The 25,138-nt window shown below is 48.6% G+C and overlaps 1 protein-coding gene across 6 annotated transcripts; it reads left to right on the forward strand.

Moving 5' to 3' along the window:
- Positions 1–10,072: 10,072 nt before the first annotated feature.
- PPRC1 (PPARG related coactivator 1) lies at positions 10,073–25,120 on the forward strand. Of its 6 annotated transcripts, none has more exons than XM_047702440.1 (14): positions 10,073–10,260; positions 14,253–14,441; positions 15,009–15,155; positions 15,283–15,384; positions 15,499–18,403; positions 18,707–18,760; positions 19,599–19,656; positions 20,622–20,692; positions 21,910–22,633; positions 23,604–23,750; positions 23,860–23,926; positions 24,045–24,166; positions 24,416–24,567; positions 24,864–25,120. In XM_047702440.1, the coding sequence occupies exons 1-14, from the start codon at positions 10,108–10,110 to the stop codon at positions 24,965–24,967; spliced, it is 4,995 nt and encodes a 1,664-aa protein (XP_047558396.1). In that variant the 5' UTR covers positions 10,073–10,107; the 3' UTR covers positions 24,968–25,120. The 6 variants fall into 6 exon arrangements, with proteins under 6 accessions (XP_047558396.1, XP_047558397.1, XP_047558398.1 ...); XM_047702441.1 differs by having other exon boundaries at positions 20,625–20,692; XM_047702442.1 differs by having other exon boundaries at positions 15,283–15,375.
- The last annotated feature ends 18 nt before the right edge of the window (positions 25,121–25,138 follow it).

A 25,138-nucleotide genomic window follows, 5' to 3' on the forward strand; every position in this document is an offset into this window, starting at 1 on the left:
GGGGGCCTCCATCTCCATCCCTTCCCAAAAGCCCAGCCTTAGCAGCCTCATAAACAGGAAATACCTATTAGCAGGGAAGAGGGAGGGGAAGGGAGCTGTTTGGGAGAGCTGGCCCTTTTCCTTCTGGGGGGTCCCCAGCTGCCAGCTTAACCTTTAACGTGGGCTCTGGAAGTAGACACTGGGGACCTGGGCTGGTGTCCCCTCTCTAGGGCATCTGGCCCAGACTGGGTAGGAGATCCTCCTCCCCTTTGTAATTTGGGGGAGGGGATGCTTGATTGCCCTCACTCCTGCCCAGAGTTTGCACAGCTGGCTTGACTAGGTGGGGGAGGGTTGCAGATGTGGACGTTCTAGTGTTTATGAGACCCCCTTCTCTCCATCTTTGTTTTTGCTGAGGGAGCATGAAATGATGGGGAGACACATAGTCTGGGGATTGAAAAGAGGGCCTGGGGGCGCCTGGGTGGCTCAGTGGGTTGAGCCTCTGCCTTTGGCTCAGGTCGTGAATCTCAGGGATCCTGGGATCAAGCCCCAAATAGGACTCTCTGGTCGGTGGGGAGCCTGCTTCCCCCTCTCTCTCTGCCTGCCTCTCTGCCTACTTGTGATCTCTCTCTCAAATAAATAAAATCTAAAAAGAAAACGAAAAAAAAAAAAGAGGGCCTGCCTAGAGAGGCAGACCCCCTCCACCTAGAGAGGGTGGAGGAGGAGGAGCTGTGATCATAGCCACACTCTTAAGGCCTGCATTCCCAACCACCTTGTGGATTCCCCCACTCCAGGGGTGGGAGGGGAGGGGGAGCTGTAGAGACCCGACTGAAGCCATGCATACTTAAGCAGGTGTTTCTTTGGCAGCATCCCCTGCCTGTATCTATCTCCTCACATTCCCCCAGGCAGAGGTCAGCACTAGAGGGAGTAAGGGGAATCTAAAACAACAGAACCCACACCTGGAATTTGGGATACCGAGTTTTGAATTCCAGCTTTGCCCCTCTTTAGAGCAAATGACGAGACAACTGACTTCCTTACTCTGAGCTCTGGCCTTACCTTCTGTAATTGGTACCTGCAGCTTGGTGAGAATCAATAGACAAGGTATGTCCAGTCACCTAGCCTAATGCCAGCCATGTAGTCAGTTCTCAGTATACTTTAGCTCTTTTCTGCTTTCAGTGAGGTTATCTCTTATTTCTAGAGTGTCAGGAGTGGGCTGGATTGGACTGGAAGACTAGACATAGTGTGGAGGAGAGGGACTGCTTGCTTTGAACCTTTTCTTTCTCTACTGTCCATGAGATTGCCTTCCCCCAATCTTGTGACCTCTTACCCCTGAGGCCACTCATTCCAAACAACTAGCTTGGCCAGATTCCATGGTGATCACCAAGCACCTGGGTGGACAAAGGGGCTTACAACCCACTGGATAGGGACTTTGCCTTCTGTGAATGAATCTGAAGTTCCATTCTAGATTACACATATGGAAGTTGGAAGTCAAGAAAGAAGCAAAACTGTGTCGAGCATACAGTTTGTACCCGGCACTGTGCTAGGTGTTTCATACCTGCGATTCCACTTACTTTTCATAACGACCTTAGGAGGAAGATACTCCACTGAACAAACAAAAAACCGAGATTCAGAGAGATTAATAAATTTGAACTTGTCTGTAAAACATTCTTCTCCTTCTTCTTGCCTACTAATAAGTTAATGCCTCCTTTAAACCTCAGTTTCCAGCTTCATCTCCCTCTGGGAAGGAACCCCCACCCCCACCCCAGGTGATCTAGCGGCCCCGTTTTCTTTAAGGAAATACCATCTCAGTTCCCTTGAATGGATGATTAAGGTAAATGGTTTAAGTCCTTGAGGAAGCAGACTTAAAGAGGTTAAATATCTTCCTCAAGGTCACACAGTTAACAAGTACTCAACCTAGTGCTCTTCTCCCTGGTTTACTTTTAGTTATGGACCAGACCTGGGGAAGGAGAGAACACCTTGGAGCAATTTTCAGAATTGTGGTACTGGCAAAAATGGGAAGTTAAGAGCTGCCTGGCAGGTGGACCTGGGGTGTGGTAGGGAGGCAGAGAGCCTATGTAGAAGGACTTTAATATAATGACATGTCCAAGAGGATGGCAAGCTTAGCTGATTGGGATGGATGGATATGAGCACCTAGTATTTTTTTTCTTTTTGAGGTGAAATTACATGCCATATATTAATCATTTTAAAGTGAATAATTCAATGAACATTCCAGTATTTTTTAATACCAATCATTATCGTAAGATGGACTGTAGACATGGGATGAAGTAAAGTAGGAGGTACTGAGGAGAAGAGGTGAGGTGAGGAAAGGAAAGAGGGAGGGGAGCCCTACAGAGAGGCAGGCAGCAGAAGCAACTAGGTCAGCTTGTTCCCAAAAAGAGGTGGGCTCCTGCTTCTAGCTCCTAGAACCTGTCCCATCCAACTCCCTCTCTTGACCTTGACTTTGCCCTGCTCTATTTTCTCCCACATTTCTTTACCCGTGAAACACCCACAAATATTGGCATCACTCTCTTTCAAGGACGAATTTTCTTTTTCCATTGAGGATGTAGATGACTTATGTCTTAATGACTATATCCCTAGCACCTAACAGAACGCCTAGAACCCGGTATATGTCCTACAACTTTGGTAAGTGATATAAGAATTTGGACAGGATTTATCCTCCTCTGCCCGAGCACATGATGCCTTTCCCTCTTGTCCATTTACCGTCATTATCACCATCACCATATACAACCACCACTTCTTTGTCTGCCAAAGCAGTTTTCTAAAGTGTGTAAGAAACTCCCAGGAAGGGGCGCCTGACTGGCTCAGTCTGTAGACCATGCAACTTTTGATCTTGGGGTTGTAAGGTTGAGCCCCACATTGGGTGTAGAGAAATAAAATAATAAGAAAAATCATAAGAAAAAAAACCACTCATAATCTCCCAGGAAACCTGTTAAATATACAGAAGTCCCCACCTTCGGATAGAAGAAATCTTTCCTGAGAAGGAAGAGGATCTGAGTAGTCTGCATTTTATTTATTTATTTATTTATTTATTTATTTTTAGTAGTCTGCATTTTAAAGAAATTTCTCTGATGATTCTTATGCATGCCTATGTTTGGGAACAGTTCCTTTTTTTTTTCCTAAAAGGGTCCCTGCCCTTCAGAGCATTCCCACCAAGTGGATGAAACCTATTCATTCATTTCTCCTTCAATAAGCACCTGCTTAGTACAGTCATGGAACTAAGGATCCTCACTGAGTGCCTCTGCCCCAATGGATCAACCCTTCCTTAGTCTCAATTTTTCCCTCAATAGAAGGGGGATAGTAATCTTTGCTTTTCTACTTATTCCGGGGATATTGCAAGACATATGGCAGCAAGTGGAAGACTAAACTATTCCTTAAAACTAGGTTTTGGGGGGCACCTGGGTGGCTCAGTGGGTTAAAACCTCTGCTTTCGGCTCGGGTCTCGATCCCAGAGTCCTGGGATCGAGCCCCACATCAGGCTCTCTGCTCAACGGGGAGCCTGCTTCCTCCTCTCTCTGTCTGCCTCTCTGCCTACTTGTGATCTCTGTCAAATAAATAAATAAAATCTTTGAAAAAGAAAAAAAAATTGGTTTTGGGGGGCACCTAGGTGGCTCAGTGGGTTAAAGCCTCTGCCTTTGGCTCAGGTCAGGGTCCCAGGGTGCTGGGATCGATCCCCGCATCGGGCTCTCTGCTTAGCAGGGACCCTGCTTCCTCCTCTCCTCCTCTCTCTCTGCCTACTTGTGATCTCTGTCTGTCAAATAAATAAATAAATAAATAAAATCTTCAAAAACAAAACAAAACTGGGTTTTGGGAACTAAAAATTAAGCGCCAAAAGAGAAAGTGCCTGAAGGGCTGCAGGTCCCCAGCAGAGTAACTACAGTCCAGGTATATAAATTATCTAATGCGGTGGAATAAGTTATCCTCAAACTTAGCATTTTAAGACAATAAACTTCTGTTATTTCACTCAATTTTTTTCCAGTCAGGAATCCAAAAGTGGCTTAGCTGGTGTTTTAGCTCAGGGGCTCTCACAACATTATAGTCAAGCTGTTGTCGGGGTCCACAAGGTTTGACTGGGGCTAGAGAATCTGTTTCAAGTTCCCTTTCATGGTTGTTGGTAGGCCTCCGTTCTTCAGTGGCTGTTGGACAGAAGCTTCAGTTTTTTTGCTTCGTGGACTGTCCATAAGGCTGCTCTCACAACATGGCACATTACTTTCAGAGAGAGAGAAACAAGAGCACCTGGGCTGAAAGCCTTAGTCTTTTGGTAACGTCATCTCAGAAGTGATAGATCATCATTTCTACTTTATGGTATTGGTCATACAGATCAATCCTGCTACAATATAGGGATGTGGGAGGGGGCTAAGAAGAGTGTGAATAAGAAGAAGCAGAGATTATTGGGGGCCATCTGAGGGTTTCCAAACACACCATGTCTGGTCTTCAGCATTGGTTACAGGCCTAGAGATTCAATTTAAGTAGTGAATCAGAACATACCAGATTCAGGAGACTGACTCACACAGATTAAATACACGTGAAACATTATCTTGGTAGACTCTCCCTCTTCTCTGGAATGCTTTAGTTAAACTCGTCTTCCTTTGAAACACAACACATAGGTTATGGGTTCCCACTTCACAGCCTATGTGCTGACTGTTCTTCTGACCTCAGAATGCTCTTCGAATGGCTAAGTCCTCTGTGTGCTTCTGGTCTTACTTCACATGTCTCCTCAAAGGCCTTACCTGTTCACACCATATAAAATTGTTCCCACTTAACCTTTTACACTCTCCATCCCAAATATTTTTTTTTTTAAGATTTTTATTTATTTGGGGCGCCTGGGTGGCTCAGTGGGTTAAAGCCTCTGCCTTCGGCTCGGGTCGTGATCCCAGGGTCCAAGGATCGAGCCCCGCATCGGGCTCTCTGCTCAGCAGGGAGCCTGCTTCCTCCTCTCTCTCTGCCTGCCTCTCTGCCTACTTGTGATCTCTGTCTGTCAAATAAATAAATAAAATCTTTAAAAAAAATTTTATTTATTTATTTGACACAGAGAGAGAGAGAGTGAGATCACAAGTAGGCAGACGGAGATGGGGGGGAGCAGGCTCCCCGCCGAGCAGGGAGCCCGATGCGGGGTTCGATTCTAATACCCTGAAATTATGACCTAAGCCGAAGGCAGAAGCTTAACCCACTGAGCCACCCAGGTGCCTCTAAAAAAATTTTTTTTAATTTTTTTAATTTTTTTTTTTTGTTAAGATTTTATTTATTTATTTGACAGACAGAGATCACAAGTAGGCAGAGAGGCAGGCAGAGAAAGAAAGGGGGAAGCAGGCTCCCTGCTGAGCAGAGAGCCCGATGTGGGGCTGGATCCCAGGACTCTGGGATCATGACCTGAGCCGAAGGCAGAGGCTTAGCCCTCTGAGCCACCCAGGTGTCCCCCCCAAATTTTTTTTTAAATTAGTGTCTATGTCCAACGTGGAGTTCGAATGCACAATGCTGAGATCAAGAGTTGCATGCTCTACCAGCTGAGCCAGGTAGGCAGGTACCTCTGAGGTTTTCCTTTATGGCTCTTGGAAATGCACCTGCCAGGGGTGCCTGGGTGACTCAGTTGGTTAAGCATCTGCCTTCAGCTCAGGTCTGGGATCAAGTCCTGCATTGGGCTCCCTGCTCAGCTAGAAGCCTGCTTCTCCCTCTCCAGCTCCCCCTGCTTGTGCTCGCTCTCCCTCTGGCTGTCCCTCTCTGTCAAATAAAATCAGGAAGAAAGAAAGAGAGAGAGAAAGAAAGAAAGAGGGAGAGAGGGAGGGAAGGAAGGAAAGAAAAGAAATGCACTTACCAGGCACCTGACTGGCTCAGTTGGTGGACCATGTGACTCTTGATCTCAAGGTTGTGATTTCAAGACCCATGTTGTGTGTAGAGATTGCTGAAAAATAAAATCTTTAAAAAAAATAAGAAAGGAAGAAATGCACCTGCCAAGGAGACAAGAAACCATGACACACCTGTCTGGGAGGCACTGGAGATCCAAAGATATATTCTTACCTTTTTAAAAAAATATTTTATTTACTTATTTGACAGAGAGAGTGTGAGAGAGCACAATCAGGGGAGCACAGTGGGAGCGGGAGAAGCAGGCTTCCTGCTGAGCAGGGAACCCGACATGGGGCTTAATCCTAGATCCTGGGATCATGACTTGAGCTGAAGACAGATGCTTAATGAATAAGCCACCTAGGCACCAACCCCTCTTTTTAAAAAAAAAGGATTTTATTTATTTATCTGACAGAGAGAGAAAGAGAGAGAGCACAAGCAGAGGGAGCAAGAGGCAGAGGGAGAGGAAGAAGCAGGTTCCCTGCTGAGCAAGGAGCCTTGTGCTGGACTGGTCTCAGGACCCTGAGATTGTGACCTGAGATGAAATCAAGAGTTGGATGCTTAACCAACTGAGTCACCTAGGTGCCCCTATATATTCTTATCTTTTTGAGTAGATTCCATGCAGACATACTTATGAGAATAGACTGTTTCATCGGAAGATGAAAAAACAAAATGGCACAGTTTTCTGCTTTAATATTAATGTTCTTCCCAAAGCCCTATCACCAGAGTAATGACCATAATTAGAGCCCAAATCACCCAGTATTTATTGGGCATCTCTTAGAATTTGTTTCTTCCAGGCTGCTTTTTCTGACCATGGGTCCTGTCCCAGTGCTATAATAAAATCACTTTTTGGAAGCGGGTGTGCCTGGGTGGCTCAGTGGGTTAAGCCTCTGCCTTCTGCTCAGGTCATGATCCCAGGGTCCTGGGACTGAGCCCCGCATTGGGCTCTCTGCTCAGCGGGGAGCCTGCTTCCCCACCCCACCCCGCCTGCCTCTCTGCCTACTTGTGATCTCTGTCTGTCAAATAATAAATAAAATCTTAAAGAAAAATCCCTTTTTGGAGGAAAAGGATATGTTTCTTCCATAGAGGAACAATTGTGCCATCCCGTATTGGTTCTTAATGATTTCTCATAGGCAAATTATTTCCAAATTCTTGGAAATAAAATTTGACAATTTTATGAAAAAATGGTGAACAGATTCAGTTTCTGAATTTGTGGCTTTTAAAGCCCATTTAGAAAGACAAAACTAATACAACTGAAATATTAAGAAAATAAAAGGAGGTTGTATTAATTTACGCAGGCTGCCATAACAGAATACCATAGACTAAGTGGCCTAAACAACAAAAAAACTATTTTCTCATAGCTTTAGAGGCTGGAAGTTCAAGATCAAGGTACTTGCAGGGCTGGTTTCTGGTGAGACCTCTTTCCCTGGCTTGCAGGTCTCTCTTTCTCTTCTGACACCAGTCCTATTGGATTAGGCTCCCATCTTTATGATGTCATTAAATTTAATTACCTCCATAAAAGCTGTATCTCCAAATACACTCATATTGGGGCTGGAGCACTTCACCATATAAATTTTGCCTGGATGAGGAGGAGGGTTACCATTCAGTCCCTAACAGAGGTCCTTTCCTTTCATGAATTTTTTTTGTGTGTGTGAGAATGTATGTTGATATAACCTTCCTAAAGAGCAGTTTGGCATTATCCACTGAAATTTCAATCGTATACCTCCTTTAACTCAGCAATCTCTTTGGAAGGAACCTATTCCATAGACAGAATGTACAAATGGGTGAAGATACATGTACACATGTGCAAGATTATGTTCACTGTAACTTAATCTGTAATAGTGAAAAATTTGAAATAACTTAAATATAATTTAAATAATAGTATAGTCATATAATGGAACTGGTACTCACTAAGGTATTAGTAAATAAGATCTCAGTAAAGACTAGTATATTGTTACTAGTATATTGTTAGTATATTGGGAAAAAAGCAAGTTATAGAATCATATATATGGAATGGTCACTTTTTTTTTCTTGGTATAGACTTTTCTTTTTTAAGATTTTATTTATTTATTTGACAGACAGAAATCACAAGTAGGCATAGAGACAGGCAGAGAGAGAGAGGGGGAAGCAAGCTCCCCTCTGAGCAGAGAGCCCGATGTGGGGCTCCATCTCAGCACTCTGGGATCATGACCCGAGCTGAAGGCAGAGGCTTTAACCCACTGAGCCACCCAGGCACCCTAATAAAGACTTTTTAAAAAAATATTATTTATTTATTTGTCAGAGAGAGAGAGAGAGAGAGCACACGCACAAACGGGAAGCAACAAATACAGGGAGAAGCAGGCTCCCTGCTGAGCAAGGAGCCCTATGCAGGACTCAATCCCAGGACCTGGGATCATGACCAGAGCTGAAGGCAGGAACTTAAGTGACTGAGACACCCAGCCATCCTGATTTTTTTTTTAAATTTTTAAGTAATATTTACACCCAATGCAGAACTCAAACTTTCCCTATATATTTTTATATGCATACAAAAAGTGTGGATGAAAACACACCAGAAGTGACAAAGATTGAATTTATGGAGTAGAACTGGAATTTGCAGGCCGAGAACATTTTCTATATAGTTTTGCACCATATATACATATATATATACACACATGTACACATATATGTGTATATATATGCATAGTTTTGTGCTACTTGGTTTTTATATTTATATTTTATTATATATATAATATGCAATATTATGTATATATATTATGGTTTTGTGCTATTTGATTTTTTTAATATTTATTTATTTGAGAGCGAGAGCGACAGCAACAGCGAGAGCATGGGCACACGGGGGGAAAGGGAGGGGCATAGGGAAGGGGAGAGAGAAACTTAAGCAGACTCCACCCTGAGTGCCAGCGCAACTGGGGCTAGATCTCCAGATCCCCAGATCATGACCTGAGCTGAAACCAGAGTCAGATGCTTAACGGACTGCACCACCCTCTTCAGCATCATTGAAAAGATTTTTAGACTTTTGGGGCGCCTGGGTGGCTCAGTGGGTTAAGCCTCTGCCTTCTGCTCGGGTCATGATCCCAGGGTCCTGGGATCGAGCCCTGCGTCGGGCTCTCTGCTCAGCAGGGAGCCTGCTTCCTCCTCTCTCTCTGCCTGCCTCTCTGCCTGCTTGTGATCTCTCTCTGTCAAATAAATAAATAAAATCTTAAAAAAAAAAAGATTTTTAGACTTTTTAAAATAGAAAACTTTATTTATTTATTTATTGGGCAGACAGATCACAAGTAGGCAGAGAGGCATTTTTCGAATGTTTCGAATGTTTCGAATATTCCAAACAGAAAAACAAACGCAGGAGAACACCAATTGTCTTTGTAGGACAGCAAGATACTGTGCAGCAGCAGGAAATACCTTTGGTAATGAGGTGTCAGTGTAGGTTTCTGAGTAGCCCAGAGAGACCCCAAGAATGTATTTTAAGATTAAGCTCTACAAACTTCCATTTATAAGATAATTTAGTAGTAGATAGGTAATGTGCAACAGTAGGTAATGCACATAGCTAATACTGCTGAATGATATATAGGAAAGTTGTTAAAGAGTAAAATCTCATCACAAGGAGAAAAAAAATTTTACCTATGTGAGAAGATGGGTTAGCTGAACCTATCTATGGTGCTAATCGTTTCACAGCACTTGAAAATCAAACAATCATATTCCATGCCTTAAACTTACACAGTGGTGTATATTAAATATTTCCTAATGAAACTAGAAATAAAGGAAGATTAAACTATAACAACAACAAAAGATTAAACTAGCGGTAGTGGCGCAATGAGAGATTAGGTGAAAGTGAGCTCCTGGGGTGCGGGTGCCCACTAGGGGGTGCTGACTCAAAGCATAGGTGCACTTGTGCTACGTCGTAAAAGGAAAGCGCCGCACGATAGAATGTCAGATAAAGAGGGCGTTTGGACAGTTGGACAAATTAGGAAAATAAAGAGATGTGTAAATGCTAACGCTCCCTTTATTACCGCACGCTCCCCAACCCACAGAACACGAAACTGAGCATGACGATATTACTGTAGCACGTGCCACTGAGGTACCACTTAAAGCAACTACTATTCCCAGGGTCCCTTGCGAAGCTAGAGCCCTCTTCCCAGGTGGGAGTGGGTCTCGCCGCAGGGCCTTTTGGGATCCGTAGTTTTGCAGTGTCTTCCGGGAATTGTAGTTCCCTTCCCACAATCTGCTGGGCGAGGCGGCGCCGGCGACCAGAGCTGCGCTGGGTGTTCAGGGGCCAAGATGGCGGCGCGCCGGGGACGGAGAGACGGAGTCGCGCCGTCTCTGAGTGGGGGCCCCGGACCTGACCCCGGCGGTGGAGTCCGCGGCAGCAGTTGGGGAAGTCGGAGCCAAACGCCGTATGGGACTGTGGGCTCTGTGAGTGGCGGGGAGCAGGTGAGAGGCTGGCGGGCGGCCCGCGGCTGGCAGCAAAGCGGCGTGTGCCGGGCGGTGACACGTGGACGCCACAGGAAAGGGAGGAAGCGCTTGGGAGGCGATGCCGATGGCTGCGGGAGACGGGTTGGGCCGAACGGACCTGGGCTGTTTGCTGGAGGGACGCAGGCAGAGACGGGGGTCCCCACAGCCATTCCTTCGGAACGCCGGAGGGGCATAGACGGGTGTTGGAAACATGGTCCGTTCTGGGGGTCAGAGATTGGGACTTGGAATCCAGGGTTAAAACCTCTCTCTAAGGATGCCGAGTGGGGGTGCTCCTAGCACCGCGCTGCAGTGCCTTTTCGAAGCCACGTGGGGTGGGGGGAGCAATTTTCCCGGGAGAACTTGTCGGCTTCCCCTCCCCCTCTAGGCGGCTCTGGCACCCACGTGGGTTGGGCTTCTGGTTGGGGGGGGGGTGACCCGCGGTTCCACGTGGGGGCGGGGAGGGTATGTCCACGTGGCTCCCGCTCCAGGCTGCCGGGCATCTCGTATCGGCGTTGGAGCCGCACTGCTGGGAACTGGGTGTGTCTCAGCCCGTCCCGCCATCTCCGACCCGGTTGGGGGCCCCTGGCCGGGAAGGGAGGTAGGGGCTGGTAGAGTCAACTTTGCCAGGGTCTTGGAGTAGTTTTTTTCTCCTGCATTGTCCACGGCCCCTCGATAGCGAACGGTGAAGGACCTTCCAGATGTGCGGGGAGTCAGTTCCCTTGCGGATGGTGGAGTGTGTTGGGGAGGGCAGAAGGCTGAGGTTAAAGGGTTGTGGAGTAAGCTTGTGGTGGCTTCTGTCTGACCGGCTTGTGGTGGCTTGTGAGTCATGGGCACTGGCGTTTTGGTTGCCTGCGGACCTGGCTCATTCGTGATTCAAGGTGCACGGGGAGTGTCAACGTATACATGGGACAAGTCTAAGTAAGGGAAAGAATCCTTTCTCTTTCCGTTTTTCCTTCAGCCTCTCTTTTGAGGAAGCAGCTAAGGCTTGCTTCTGTGAACTGACACATAAAAATTGAGGTGATCTGTATTTAAAGCTCTTTGGAATTTTGCTAGGGATGGGAAAAATTGGAGGCGATTTAAGAACTATTCAACACTAGTTGGAACATTTATTGGATGGGGGTGGCTTCTTCTGTCAGATTCTGTTTCCTTGGTCTTCATTTCTCCATACTTAGAAAGTGTTATCTCACTCCTCAGCAGAGGGCTTCTTAAAAGTTGCCACCTAGAATGGTGGGCAGGACTTAGTCTGAACTGTTATCTCTTAAGCAATTAAGCTGAGTCCTTGAAAGCTTTTGGTTGTTTTGTTTAGCTTGGGTTTGGTTTTGGTTCTAGGTGGGAATTGGGCTGCAGGCTACCAGGTAATGTTAGTTCCAGCAGATCAGTCCAGGCCCTTGCTTCTGAAGCCCTAGCTTGGGAGCTGCTCACCTTTTAGGGGAGAGGCAGGAAGGATCCATGGCCCAGCTGTAATCCAATTTAGGTGGTCATCTGGGGTTGGAGAGGGTCTCGTGGAGAGATTGTTTCTTCTCTCACCTACCCCCTAAGAAAGGTGGATGTGTGGAAGCTAGTCAGTCAACCAATATTTATTGAGATACTATGTTCAGACATAAGGGATCCTGGGGTAAACAACACATAGTCCCTGGTCTCTAGGCTCATATGGTTTTATTGGGATAGACAGATAATAAATGATGAGTGCGGGACGCCTGGGTGGCTCAGTTGGTTAAGCAGCTGCCTTCGGCTCGGGTCATGATCCCAGCGTCCTGGGATCGAGTCCCACATCGGGCTCCTTGCTCATCAGGGAGCCTGCTTCTCCCTCTGCCTCTGCCTGCCATTCTGTCTGCCTGTGCTTGCTCTCTCTCCCTCTCTCTCTCTGACAAATAAATAAAAATAAAAAAAAATTATAAAAAAAATAAATGATGAGTGGGACAAAAGGAAAGTGCAGCATATTTGGGCTTGAATAATGAGCAGGGTCTGGGAAAGGACATTTTAAGTTGAGGCTTGAAGGCTGTGTGTTGTGGGGGAGGAAAGCTTTCATCAGAAGAAATAGTATAGGAAGGCCTTGAAGTGGGAGAGAACCTGGCTTATTGAAGAAATGGAGAGACCTGTATGTCTGTTGCATAGAGAGAGAGGCCCAGTGGTAAGAGAGAACACATACTGGAGCAGAGGAGCCTGGTTGGGAAGAGTGTAAGTCATATTAAGGAGTTTAAATCTAGTGCTAAGAGCAGTAAGATACCATTGGAGGGGTTTAGGGAGAACCTTAAAAAGTGATCAGATGTGTGTTCTTAATAGTTTGTAGTTGGTTTTGAACCCTGTAGGGACAAGACTGCGTGTGAGAGAGCCAGTTGGGAGGTTGCTGAAGTTAGGGATGCTGGTGGCTGGCTTTTAGCCTGGGTTTAGCTCCTAGATGATTTTGGTAGTCTGAGTGCTGTGCTCTTTGGGGATTGAGGGATAGGTGATGTTAGGGGAAGAGAGGGGGTATCTGTAATTGGGGCTCCGGTACCTGCCTAATGGGGGTGGTGAGTGGGTCCCAGAGCTGGGCATTGTTTTAAGATTCTGGCCTAGTGGCTGGGTCAGGTAGGTGGCAGGGCAAGTTGAGATGCAGCGTCCTTGCTCATGCAGGAGTGTTTGCTGAGCTAGGTGCTATTCAACTGCTGGTTGTAATTACAGGATTGTGAAGGCTTGGGAGGAGTTAGTGCCAAAAACTCGCCACCTTTCACTTCCTCTCTGGAGCTGGCCTCCTAAAATGTATCTAGCCTTTCCTCTCTCTGGGCATTGGAACTAACTCCTCAGCTTGGTTAGGATGGTGGGTAGGGGTTTATAGTCACATTTGTTGCCTTCCTCTTCCCCCCTTGGAAGAGGTACAGAGTTGCAGAAGGGGATGGGGCATTAGCTTGTCATTGTTTGTTCCTGTTCTTTGGCCATCATCATCTGTTTCCTATAGTGGAGATACCTTTGGTTCTGGCCTCTGGTCTTGCCAGCCCTTTTCTAGCTACTTCTGGCCCTGCCCACGCCCACGCTCTTGACAGGCCTGGGCGGGTGGCTCCCTGACTGTCAAGGCTGAGGATGTTGCTAGTTTTCAGGCAAGTAGTGGGGTGGGGCTTTTCTGTGCAGTGAATCAGCGAATCAGGTTTTCTCTTTTGTGCTCACAGGGTTGAGGTGGGGAACTTTTCCTTTGGGACTACCACTGATAGATTGAGTGGCACATTGTAGGGCCTTCAAAAGAAAAAAAAATGTGAATTAAGTGTGTATGTTAACTCTGTATAAGACACTGTGCCAGGCATCATAGATCATCAGGAAGTAGAAGCACAGTTTAAACCCTTCCAAGTTCCAAGAAGGATATAGGCTAGTATGGTACAAAAGTTTATTTGGCCCCAAAGGAACATAGAATCTGGTTTTAGTAATGATGCAAAGAATATAATGATTGCCAGAAAAATGAGTGCTACAGAAACCTAATTGGATTGGGTATGAGGAGAGATCAGCATGGGTTGGGGAAGTCTGAGTTGTCTTGAACAAGGTTGAGTTTGAGCTAAGCAGAGGAGAAAGGCCTGAGTGGGACTTGAGGAAAGTAAGGTGGTTGGAGCTGAAATTGCCTCCTTGCTGACCACCTCTCCTTTGGTGTACCCCTCAGACTGTCTGCCTTTACCATTGCCAGCAGACAACTTTTCTGAACAATTTTGATCTTTCTCATGTTTTTACTCCCTAGTTTAATAATCTGTGGCTCCAGCTGTTTCTGGATGAAGACCAAACTTTTTTTTTGCCCAGAAGGCCCTTGAACATTGCCATCCTGACTGGTGTTTTGGCTCATGGGTTGAGTTGTACTTCTCTCTGCCCACCAAGTCCGGAGGTTTGGTTGGCTTTGGTGGGGCTTCAGCTGAGTCTGAGGTGATTGGTGGAGCTCCTGGTTTAGAGAGCCTGTCACACAGCTACCCCAGAGGTCCCATACCTTGCAGCCCTTATGACCATCCTGTTTGCCCCAGGTGCTGCTGCACGAGGAGGGGGATGATTCTGGTTTTGTCAGTCTGTCTCGGCTTGGCCCCTGCCTGAGGGACAAGGACCTGGAGATGGAGGAGCTGATACTGCAGGATGAGACACTGCTGGGGACCATGCAGAGCTACATGGATGCCTCCCTCATCTCCCTCATCGAGGATTTTGGGAGCCTTGGGGAGGTGAGCTGGGGCTGGGCTTAAATGTCTTCAAGTGGGAGCTTTGCATTTGAGGCTGTGGCTCAGTGGTTCTGTTTTCTCAGGATTTTGGTTCCTGGATACCCAAACCAAGTCCTTGAAGTGTGTTTTTTGTCTCTCAGTGAGAGTTGGGCTGTAGGATGCTAGACCATGTCCAATGCGAGGATGCCCTGGCAGGCTTGCACAATAGTCCAAGGCCTTTTCCCCTGCATGGGCCCCCATCTTACATGTCTGGAGAGTTCCAATTTGTTTTGAGTCCAATTCCAGCCTAGCCAAGGGTTGTCTGTTGAGCATCCACATCATCCCCGAGGGTGGAGGGAGTATGTGAAACATAAGCCTAGTCTCAATTCTGACAGGCCTGTCTTGGCACTAGGAAGGTGGGAGATGGCAGTGAATGAGATTGGAGTCCATACTTTCTGTCATTCAGATCTCTCTGGGAAATTGAGCTGAACTCAGCTTGGGAGACTATTTCTCTTGGTGTTCAGTCCTTTTCAGTGGCCAGTAGATCATTAGGGATGATGGTGGAACCTTCCTGTTGTCTTTCTGGAGCAGAGCAGGTTATCTCTGGAGGACCAGAATGAAGTGTCGCTGCTCACAGCTCTGACAGAAATTTTGGACAATGCAGATTCCGAGAACCTGTCTCCGTTTGACAGCATTCCTGACTCAGAACTGCTTGTGTCACCTCGGGAGGGCTCCTCTGTGAGTGTGGGACTGCCGTTGGGGGGTGGGATGGTGTTGGTTGCTGCAAAGGATAGAGCCATGACTGTGGGCCTTCTCATATAGTTGTGAAGCACCAACTCATCTCAGGTCTTTTCCTCCCTCTCAGCTACACAAGCTGCTCACCCTTTCCCGGACACCCCCGGAACGTGACCTCATCACCCCGGTTGACCCATTGGGGCCCAGCACAGGCAGTAGTAGAGTGAGTGGGGTAAGCCTGACCAAGGGAGCCTCAGAGACTCCCAGGAGGGAGGAGTGTGTGGGGACAGGCCTAGAAAAATGTATCCCCGGAGAAAACTTCTGCAGCTTCTCCTCTTTCCTACAGGTTGAGATGTCTCTCTCAGATCCTCCTTGGGACTTCTCTCCACCTTCCTTCTTAGAGACCTCATCCCCTAAGCTTCCTAGCTGGAGACCCCCAAGATCAAGAGCCCGTCGGGGCCAGTCACCTCCTCCCCAGCAGCGTAGTGATGGGGAAGAAGAGGAGGAGGTGGCCAGCTTCAGCGGCCAGTTGCTTGCTGGGGAGCTCGACAACTCTGTGAGCAGTATCCCAGACTTCCCTATGCACCTGGCCTGCCCTGAGGAGGAAGATAAAACTGCAGCAGCAGAGATGGCAGTGCAGACAGCTGGTGATGAGAGTATCTCCTCTTTGAGTGAGCTGGTGCGGGCCATGCATCCATACTGCCTGCCCAGCCTCACTCAGCTGACATCACTCGAGGATGAGCTTCAGGAGCAGCCGGATGATTTGACACTGCCTGAGGACTGTGTGGTGCTAGAGATTGTGGGCCAGGCAGCCACAGCTGGTAATGACCTGGAGATTCCAGTTGTGGTACGGCAGATCCCTGCTGGGCCCCAGCCTGTGTTCCTGGATGACTCGCTAGAGGCCAGTCCAGCTTTGAAGCTGCTCATGCCTACGCTAGAGTCGGAGACAGAGGCTCCTGTGCTCAAGGAAGACCTCTGCCCTGAGAAAGAGGGGTTGTCAGTGGACTCTGAGGAAAAACTGGAGTCAGTCTGCTTGTTGGACCCCAGGGAGGTCATGGAGCCAGTGATGCCCAAGGGGCCTCAGAACCCACCAGCCAACACAATGCTGAGCTCCCAGAGAGCTCGAAAGGGCAGGAAGAAGAAGAGCAAAGAGCAGCCAGCAGCCTGTGTAGAAGGCTATGCCAGGAGACTGAGGTCAGCTTCTCGTGGGCAGTCTACCATGGCTACAGAGGTGACCTCTCAGGCAGGAATCTTGCCTCAGGAGGAACTTCCAAGAGAGGTTGGGCCTCCTCGTAGTAGAGGGAAGCCCCGGGCTTGGGCTCGGGCCTGGGCAGCTGCCTTGGAGAAACCTAGCTCTGGGAACTTGGAGAGTAGTGCTGGGCAAGCTAGTCCTGACAAAGAAGATCCTCTAGACCTTTACTCCAATCTGGTTGACAGCATCCAAGCCAACCTTGTTCCAACCCATGTCTCTGGTCTAACAGACTCCATGCCACTTGACTCTGTTGAAACCAATCCTACTGCAGTTAATCCTGTTCTAGCTGATCCTGTACCTGTTGATCCTGCATTGGGTGACCATGATTCAGCAAACTCAGAGCTGGTGGACCCTCTCACAGCTGACCCAGTGCTGATTGACCCAGTCTTGGCTGACTCAACAGAAATTGACTCTACAGTGGTTGTTCCCATCTCAGATGACTTGCCACCAGGTGACCCTGTCCCAGTGAGCTCGGCACCAGTTGACTCTGTTCCCAGTGACCTGGGTCCAGTTGATTCTGTGCTAGTTAAGTCTAGGCCTTCTGATCCCAGACGTGGTGCCATGTCATCAGTCCAGGGGAGTCCGGCTCCCCAGATCCTTCCAGAGTCAGAGTCCTTGGACTCCCTAAAGGCCATCATCCCTGAAGTCCAGGAGGTTGTGGGTCCTCTGAAGGTAGAAAGTGGTACCAGTGCTACAACCCAGGAAGCCAGACCTCGGCCTCTTAGCCTATCAGAGTACCGGCGACGAAGGCAGCAGCGCCAAGCAGAGGCAGAAGAGAGAAGTCCCCAGCCCCCAGCTGGGAAGTGGCCCAGTCTCCCAGAGACCCCCACAGGACTAGCAGACATCCCTTGTCTTGTCATCCCACCAGCCCCATCCAAGAAGATAGGTCTGCAGAGAAGCCCTGAGGTTTCTCCTGAGGCTTGCTCTGTGCCTGTGGGTCCCAGTCCTGCTTCTCCTAGTCCTGAACCACCTGCAAGCAAAGCTATGGCCTCAACTCCCACAGAGCAGCTGCCATCCCAAGAGCTGCCACTACCAGCAAGACCCCCACCTCCTACTGTGCAGCCTATGCCTCCCACAATGCCCACTGCTTTGCCTTTCCCCCCAGGTGGGCTAGGCATGACCCCCATGCTGCCCCTTCCTACAAGCAGGCAAGGGATCCCCAGTCTGCCCCCACCACCGTTGCAGCCTCCCAGTCTTCCAGTGTCTGTGGGCCCAGTGCCACGTGATCCCTATACTCACTATGCTCCTGTACCACCTTGGCCTTGTTATCCCCCTGTGTCTCCTTCTGGCTATCATTGTCTGCCCCCCCCACCAACAGTGCCCCTAGTGTCTGGTACTCCTGGCACCTATGCTGTGCCCCCCACTTGCAATGTGCCTTGGGTACCCCCTCCAGCCCCAATCCCACCTTACAGCTCCAGCTGTGCCTATGGGCCCTTGGGATGGGGCCCAGGGCTGCAACACCCTCCATTCTGGCCTACTGTGCCACCACCTCCTTTGCCTCTAGCATCTGTTGGGAGAGCTGCTCCTCCACCCAAGGTGGAGCCCAGTGGCATTCCAGCTGGCCCTTCTGAAAGTGTACTTCCTGGACCAGTGGCTCCTCCCCTTAGTCTTGGGTCAGCTACCCAGGGAGCTCCACAGATGGAGCCCACCAAGGTGGAGGTCAAATCAGTGCCTGCGTCTCCCCATCTGAAACACAAGGTGTCCTCCCCAGTACAAAGCCCCCAGATCAAGGCTCCACCATGTCTGTCTGCTGAGAGTGTGGCTGTTGAGGAGCCTGTATCAGAGAGGCTAAATCCTGAGACCCAGGAGACCAGGCCCAGAGAGAAGCCCCCCTCTCCTGTTGCCAAGGCTGTTCCCACACCCACACCAACATCAAAGCAGAGCACTGTAACTAAGCTGCCTGCTGTCCACCCAGCCCGTCTAAGGAAGCTCTCCTTCTTGCCTACCCCACGTACTCAAGGCCCTGAGGACGTGGTACAGGCTTTCATCAGTGAGATTGGTAAGTGCTGCACAGTTTGTTGATGTGAGTGAAGGGCATGGGGGTTAGATGGTGAGCACACTCTAGAACGGGACAGACCACCTTGATGGGGCTGGGCTTTGTGGATTTGTTTGGAGGATGGTTTGTTTTGTTTGGAGTATTCTCCAGAGCTCTGGATTGGTTTGATTTCTTCCTGCTTTCTGTTGTTGTCTTTGTTTCCTTAGTATAGTGGACAGGGAGAACATAAAGGGAGAAGGGAGGTGATTGGGGAATTCTAGGACCTGGGTACTTCCATTTCCAATCCTGTGTTCTGTGCTTCCACAGGAATTGAGGCGTCGGACCTGTCTAGTCTACTGGAGCAGTTCGAGAAATCTGAAGGTGAGGAGCCTGGGTAGCTATGCTAAACCCCTTTCAGTTACTATTTTCTTTGGGTCCAGCCCTGTAGTTAACTTAGATGTAAGGAAGGGAGTGGTGGAGGGGCAGTCTCAGAGAATTAATCTCATTCTGATAGGAGTGGGGAGATAAGGTTCACTGCAGTGCAACCTAAGCCTGGGAGAGGGTGGTAGTACAGCGTGGCAAGAACTATCAAGAGTGAATGGATGTGGCGATCCAAGAGGGTCAAGTTGGTTGGGGACATTTTGTAGAGGATAGTAGCTCTCAAGCTGAGCCTTGAAAGGCAGGATGTGTGTGTGTGGGAATAAAGGCCAAGGGATAAGAAGGATGGTGTGTGGTGTGTTTGGAAGGCAAGGGATAGCTCAGCTTTCTCAGTACAAAGCAGGGCCCTACGTACGTACTGTGAGGGTATTGTGTCCTGTTCTCAAGGAGCTTATGGTCTGATTGGGGAGGAAAACAACAGAAATGACCCCTGAATTAGTAACAAATATCTATATAGTACAAGGAAAAATATAAAATATAAGTGTAGAACAAATAGACCACAAGTCCAGGAAGTTAGGTTACATAGAACCTCACATGCTAGGCTTAGAAGTTTGGGCTCTGTCTTGGATTCAGTGAGTAATTAACAGATGTCTCTGAGCAGAGACGTGATTAAAAACAGTATTGGCATACCTACTAGCAGACAGTGGATCTCTGGGGGAGAGCCCAGTGAAATATGTAGGTAAAGTGGATTTTCCTTCTTTGGGCCTCAAAGCAAGCCCTTTTGCACCTTCTCTGTCTGGAACATCTGGTTGGCCTTTTCACTAATTTGGTTTCTTTGCAGCCAAAAAGGAATGCCCTCCCCCGGCTCCTGCTGACAGCCTGGCTATAGGAAACTCAGGGTGAGTACAGAGACATACAAGTGAGTTACCCTCCAGTTGCTGGTCAGCAGCTGGCTGGCGCTGCAGGACTGTCAACTGGATGCCTGTGTTGCAGGGGCTTTCAGTTAGCTTTAGAGTCTCTCCCTGTTACCTCACTCAGCCCAGCACTATTGGACACTGTCTTGGATGGTGAGATAGGCGGATGTGTACCATCCTCTGCTGATGCCAGTCTGGGATTCCAAATGTCCTGGAGGTACTTTTTGTCTTCTGGCAAATTGTGCCTTTGGGGATTTCTTTCCTTTCTTTAACAAACTTTAAGCTTGCTCAACACTGGTGATGGTATAAGGTCAAGTGGGGAAGATGTTCATGGCTAGGGCTCTCCTGACTCCTTGAAGGATGCACCCTGGACATACTTGTTCCCCAGTCTTCCAGCACTGAGAGGCCTTTTTTCATATATCATGTTCATGCTACCCTGTCCTGTTCTGCCAGGCACCCATCCACATTGATTTTGGGTTTTGAACAAGGCAGGCAAGGTTCCTGGCTTAAAGGAAGTGGGGGCTATTCAGGGTCATAGCCAGCCTGCCTCCTAGCATTGAACAGAGTGGAGTTGAGACCCAGTCCACATTTCGGTCACTAAGAGCCTGTTGTGCTGGAGGAGAGTAATAGGGGCAGTTTTTGTATCCCCCCCCCTTTTTTTTTTAAAGATTTTATTCATTTATTTGACAGAGATCACAAGTAGGCAGAGAGGGGGGGGGAGGAAGCAGGCTCTCTGCTCAGCAGAGAGCCTGATGCGGGGCTCGATCCCAGGACCCTGAGATCATGACCTGAGCCGAAGGCAGAGGCCTCAACCCACTGAGCCACCCAGGTGCCCCTTGTATCCCCTTCTTCTCTGCATACACCCCTCTCCCATTCCTTTGTAAGGAAAACAGATATGCAAGATGTTGAGGAGGCAATGAACCAGGTTTTCCCTTTTCCCCCCCTGCCAGCAGCGTTGACACTCCCCAGGAGAAGAGGCCCCTAGACCGGTTACAAGCCCCAGAACTGGCCAACGTGGCAGGTGGGTTCAGAGCGGGGAACTCTGCCTTTGATTAGTATGCAGCAAATGTTTATAGAGCCTGCCCTGCACCGGGTGTGTGTAGATGTTGGGAATACAGAGCTCTTGATCTTCATTGTTGAGGTTCTCAGAGTCCAGGGAGCAGATGTATAAGCCAATGATCAGAGAGATTGTATGTTAAAGATGTTAAAGAAGCTTTTGTGGTTCATTTATTTATTTTTAAAATTTTATTTATTTATTTGACAGACAGAGATCACAAGTAGGCAGAGAGGCAGGAAGAGAGAGAGGAGGAAGCAGGCTCCCCGCCGAGCAGAGAGCCCGATGCGGGGCTCGATCCCAGGACTCTGGGATCATGACCTGAGCCGAAGGCAGAGGCTTTAACCCACTGAGCCACCCAGGCGCCCTGCCTTTGTGGTTTATTGTGGGGTCTGAGATGGGACAGTCAGGGGAGGGTTATATATAGAAGGTGTAATCCTTGAAGCAGAGGTTTGAGAAAATCAATCAGATAGATTGATTGGTAATGAGATAGATTACCAATCAGATAGATTTAGGGGATGGGGCATTCTAGGGAGATGGAGCAACTGGAGTGAACGGAAGAAACAAAACCAGTCTGGTACGTTTGGGGGAGTTGTTTGGTTTGGCTAGAATATAGTGGCTGATGGGAATGGTGGGTAGAACTTAAGCAAGAGATGAAGCTGAAGTGGTAAGTAGGAGGTCAGATTATGGGAACTTTGAATGCCGTGTTAATTTGTTTGGACTTTATCTCGTGTATTTAGGAAGCAATTGATTTTGGGGTGCTCCCTCTAGTGGGAATGTAGAAGACAGGATAGATGAGTGTGAAGCCTGAGGTAGGAGATTATTGGAAGATGATTACATGAATGAATCCAGGCAAGATGCAGCCCTGAAATCAGGTAGTGCTGGGGGAGGGCTGGGTCTAAGAATGGAGAGGTGGACCAGGCAGGAGCTGGTCATAGCTAGGTTTGGGCAGTGAGAGGTTGAGGGGTTCAGGAGGACCCTAGCTAGCTGGGTTTCTGTTGCTTTGTCCCCAAGATAGGGAACTTGGGGGAAGGAGTAGTTGCAACAGTGGGAGAAGTTGGGCTGTTGACTATTGTTGGTTACTTTGTGACGTGAGGTGGGGGTCTGTGGAGCCTATGTACGCAGTGTTTAGAAGTGTAGAATCAGATCTCATCCTGCTATCTCCATCCTCCCTCCCCTCACAGGGCTCACCCCACCAGCTACCCCTCCCCACCAATTATGGAAGCCCCTGGCTGCTGTCTCACTGCTGGCCAAAGCCAGATCTCCTAAGTCTACCGCCCAGGAGGGAACCCTGAAGCCTGAAGGAGTTACAGAGGCCAAACATCCAGCTGCAGCCCGCCTCCAAGAAGGGGTCCATGGCCCTAGTCCAGTCCATGTGGGCTCTGGGGACCATGATTATTGTGTCCGGAGCAGGACTCCCCCCAAAAAGATGCCTGCCTTAGTCATTCCAGAGGTGGGCTCCCGATGGAACGTCAAACGCCATCAGGACATCACCATCAAACCTGTCTTATCTCTGGGCCCAGTCATCCCCCTCCCGCCACGCACAGCTGCCTCACAGGAGCCACTTGATCACAGGACTAGCAGTGAGCAGGCAGATCCCCCAGCTCCTTGCCTCGCCCCATCTGCCTTGCTGTCCCCTGAGGCCTCACCTTGCCGGAATGACATGAACACTAGGACTCCCCCCGAGCCCTCAGCCAAGCAGCGGTCAGTGCGCTGTTACCGGAAAGCCTGCAGGTCAGCCAGCCCCCCAAGCCGGGGCTGGCAGGGCTGTCGGGGCCGCAGCAGCCGTTCTGTCAGCTCTGGGTCCAACCGGACCAGCGAAGCATCTTCCTCTTCATCTTCATCGTCGTCTTCCTCATCCCGGTCCCGGTCCAGGTCCCTCTCCCCCCCACACAAGAGGTGGCGAAGGTGAGCTCTGATGGCCTCTTAGGTCCTCTTCATGTAAGAAGTCCTCTCCTCCAGTTTACTTTGAAAGCTTTTGCACATTGAGTTTGATACTTTCAGACTCTAAGGCTTCCACTTCTGTCCTTGGCTTTTGTCTTCTCCCCCTTTCTTGAATTATTGAAGGAGGCAAGCTGTGAGAAGATAGCTTCTATCCCCTGTTTGAGTTTGGGGTATCCCTGAAGTCTCCTGCTTCCTTGAGCCCTGCCTTGGGGAGACCATTAGGGTTGGATCTTGCCTGTGTTTAATCTGTCACATACTATATCAGTTCTCACTTCTGCTCTTTTCTTGGTGGGCTGTTGGAAGGTGGGATGGTGGGTTGTTGATGGCAGTTCTTCTAATCATCCGTTGAGGACAGAGTCTGGACAATTCCTTTGTTATTGTGGCCTCATATTTTCGGGCAGTACCTTTTTCTCCATAACAGACCCAAATTTTCCTGCTTAATGAATGAAGAATTCTTGGTTTTGGAACCAGAATGACCTCTTGAGAAATGATCTCTATTACAGGTCTAACAAGTCACCTCCCTTTTATGCCATGGTCACAGCACTGCTCTGAGACATGTTAGGGGAGCAGGAACCCAGAGACCTAGGCCTGGCACCCCCAACTAGTTGTAAGACCTAGGGCACAGCCCTTTATCTCTGAGTCTCCATTTATTTTTCTTCTTACCGACTTGTTAAATATTTTTTTAATTGCATGATTGAAAATAACTATGATCTATGATTTGTGCCAAAACACTCTAAAACATTCCAGATACATCTAAAGTTCATGAGGGCCTCAGTTTTGTCGTCTGTGGAGTTCTTCTAGACCTCTTTTGCTCTGCTTTGTTTTTGGGCCTGAGCTTCCTGACAGGGAGGCAAGGCTGGGGCCGAGGTAAGTTAAGTAAGTAGAATATTTCTGCACCGCTCCCAGCATTCCCGCCTGCCCCTTTATCCTCCAGATCCAGTTGCAGTTCCTCTGGACGTTCCCGAAGATGCTCTTCTTCCTCCTCCTCTTCATCTTCCTCCTCATCTTCATCTTCCTCATCCAGTTCCAGAAGCCGGTCCCGCTCCCCATCACCCCGACGGAGAAGTGACAGGAGGCGGCGGTGAGTATGTGATTATGGAGTCTGTGCATCTGGGATGCAAGTGCCTGAGAGTTCTGAGACTTGAGGTATCTATGTCTGGGGGGCTGATGGCTCCTTCTTCTTATGTCAGGTACGGCTCTTACCGTTCACATGACCATTACCAAAGGCAGAGAGTGCTGCAGAAGGAGCGTGCAATAGTGAGTAGAGGAACAGGTCTTGGGAGAATGGGGCTTGCCCCTGGGCCATGAGCTTTTGATTGTCTCCTACACTGGTAGCTCTGGGTCACGATGTATCAATTTTCCTTGTTCAACATAGGAGGAGAGAAGAGTGGTCTTCATTGGGAAGATACCTGGCCGCATGACTAGGTCAGAACTGAAACAGAGGTTCTCTGTTTTCGGAGAGATTGAGGAGTGCACTATCCACTTCCGTGTCCAAGGGTAAGCTTGGGCCCTAAGGTCAGAATGTCCTTTCCTTCCCATTCATCTACCGTGATGCTTGTTGGTCTTTCCCCCTTGCTCTGGTGTGCTTGGCAATGTAGGATGATAGCTTCACTCCCACAATCAGAGGGTTGGCCATTGGGGAATAAGAAGAACCACCCCAGTCCCTCTCTGTACCCTGGGAAGTACCTGTTTTCCATGGCATGTGCCCAGTTAGCCATCCTAGCCTTGCCTCATCTTCCTCACCAGTGACAACTACGGCTTCGTCACTTACCGCTATGCTGAGGAGGCATTTGCAGCCATTGAGAGTGGCCACAAGCTGAGGCAGGCAGATGAACAACCCTTTGATCTCTGCTTTGGGGGCCGCAGGCAGTTCTGCAAGAGAAGCTATTCTGATCTTGGTGAGTGGAAGAAACCCTGAAGCTTTAGTATACTTCATACTGTCCCCAGAAGGGTTCCCAGCCTTTTTGAGAGTGGGGCTCTCCTTCATGGCGCTAACTTAATGCTGAATGTGACACACAAAGAACCTGGGGGTGGGATGAGAGGAGAAATGGGGGCTCTTTTGTTTTGTTTTTTAATTAAAACCAGGGTGATATTATTTCTGTCCATTATTGGGGTGGGAGGAGGCTGGCTGTTTGAGGACCCTGTGGTAGAGAAGTGTTGTCAGAGACCTTGATGTCTGTCTCTATTTTTATAGACTCCAACCGGGAAGACTTTGACCCTGCTCCTGTAAAGAGCAAATTTGATTCTCTTGACTTTGACACATTGTTGAAACAGGCCCAGAAGAACCTCAGGAGGTAACCCTGGGCCCTTCTCCCCCTTCCCTTTTTCTTTGGAGGTGTCCAACCTCCTCTACCCCCCCTCCCCCACTTTAGGGGAGAGAGCTGCTAGTGAGGAAATGACTGTTTTATAAAGAAATGGAAAAAAGTGAAATAAAAAATGTGTTAAATCAGATTTTTTTAAAGGGTTATT

The sequence above is a fragment of the Lutra lutra genome, chromosome 14, assembly GCF_902655055.1.
Source record: "Lutra lutra chromosome 14, mLutLut1.2, whole genome shotgun sequence".
Classification (NCBI taxonomy): domain Eukaryota; kingdom Metazoa; phylum Chordata; class Mammalia; order Carnivora; family Mustelidae; genus Lutra; species Lutra lutra.

Bases quoted from the DNA above. Each gene is read 5' to 3' on its own strand.
- PPRC1 (XM_047702440.1), top strand. From the start codon at position 10,108: ATGGCGGCGCGCCGGGGACGGAGAGACGGAGTCGCGCCGTCTCTGAGT. The intron at 14,442-15,008 runs GTGAGCTGGGGC...TTTCTGGAGCAG, and splicing joins ATTTTGGGAGCCTTGGGGAG to AGCAGGTTATCTCTGGAGGA. The intron at 18,404-18,706 runs GTAAGTGCTGCA...GTGCTTCCACAG, and splicing joins GGCTTTCATCAGTGAGATTG to GAATTGAGGCGTCGGACCTG.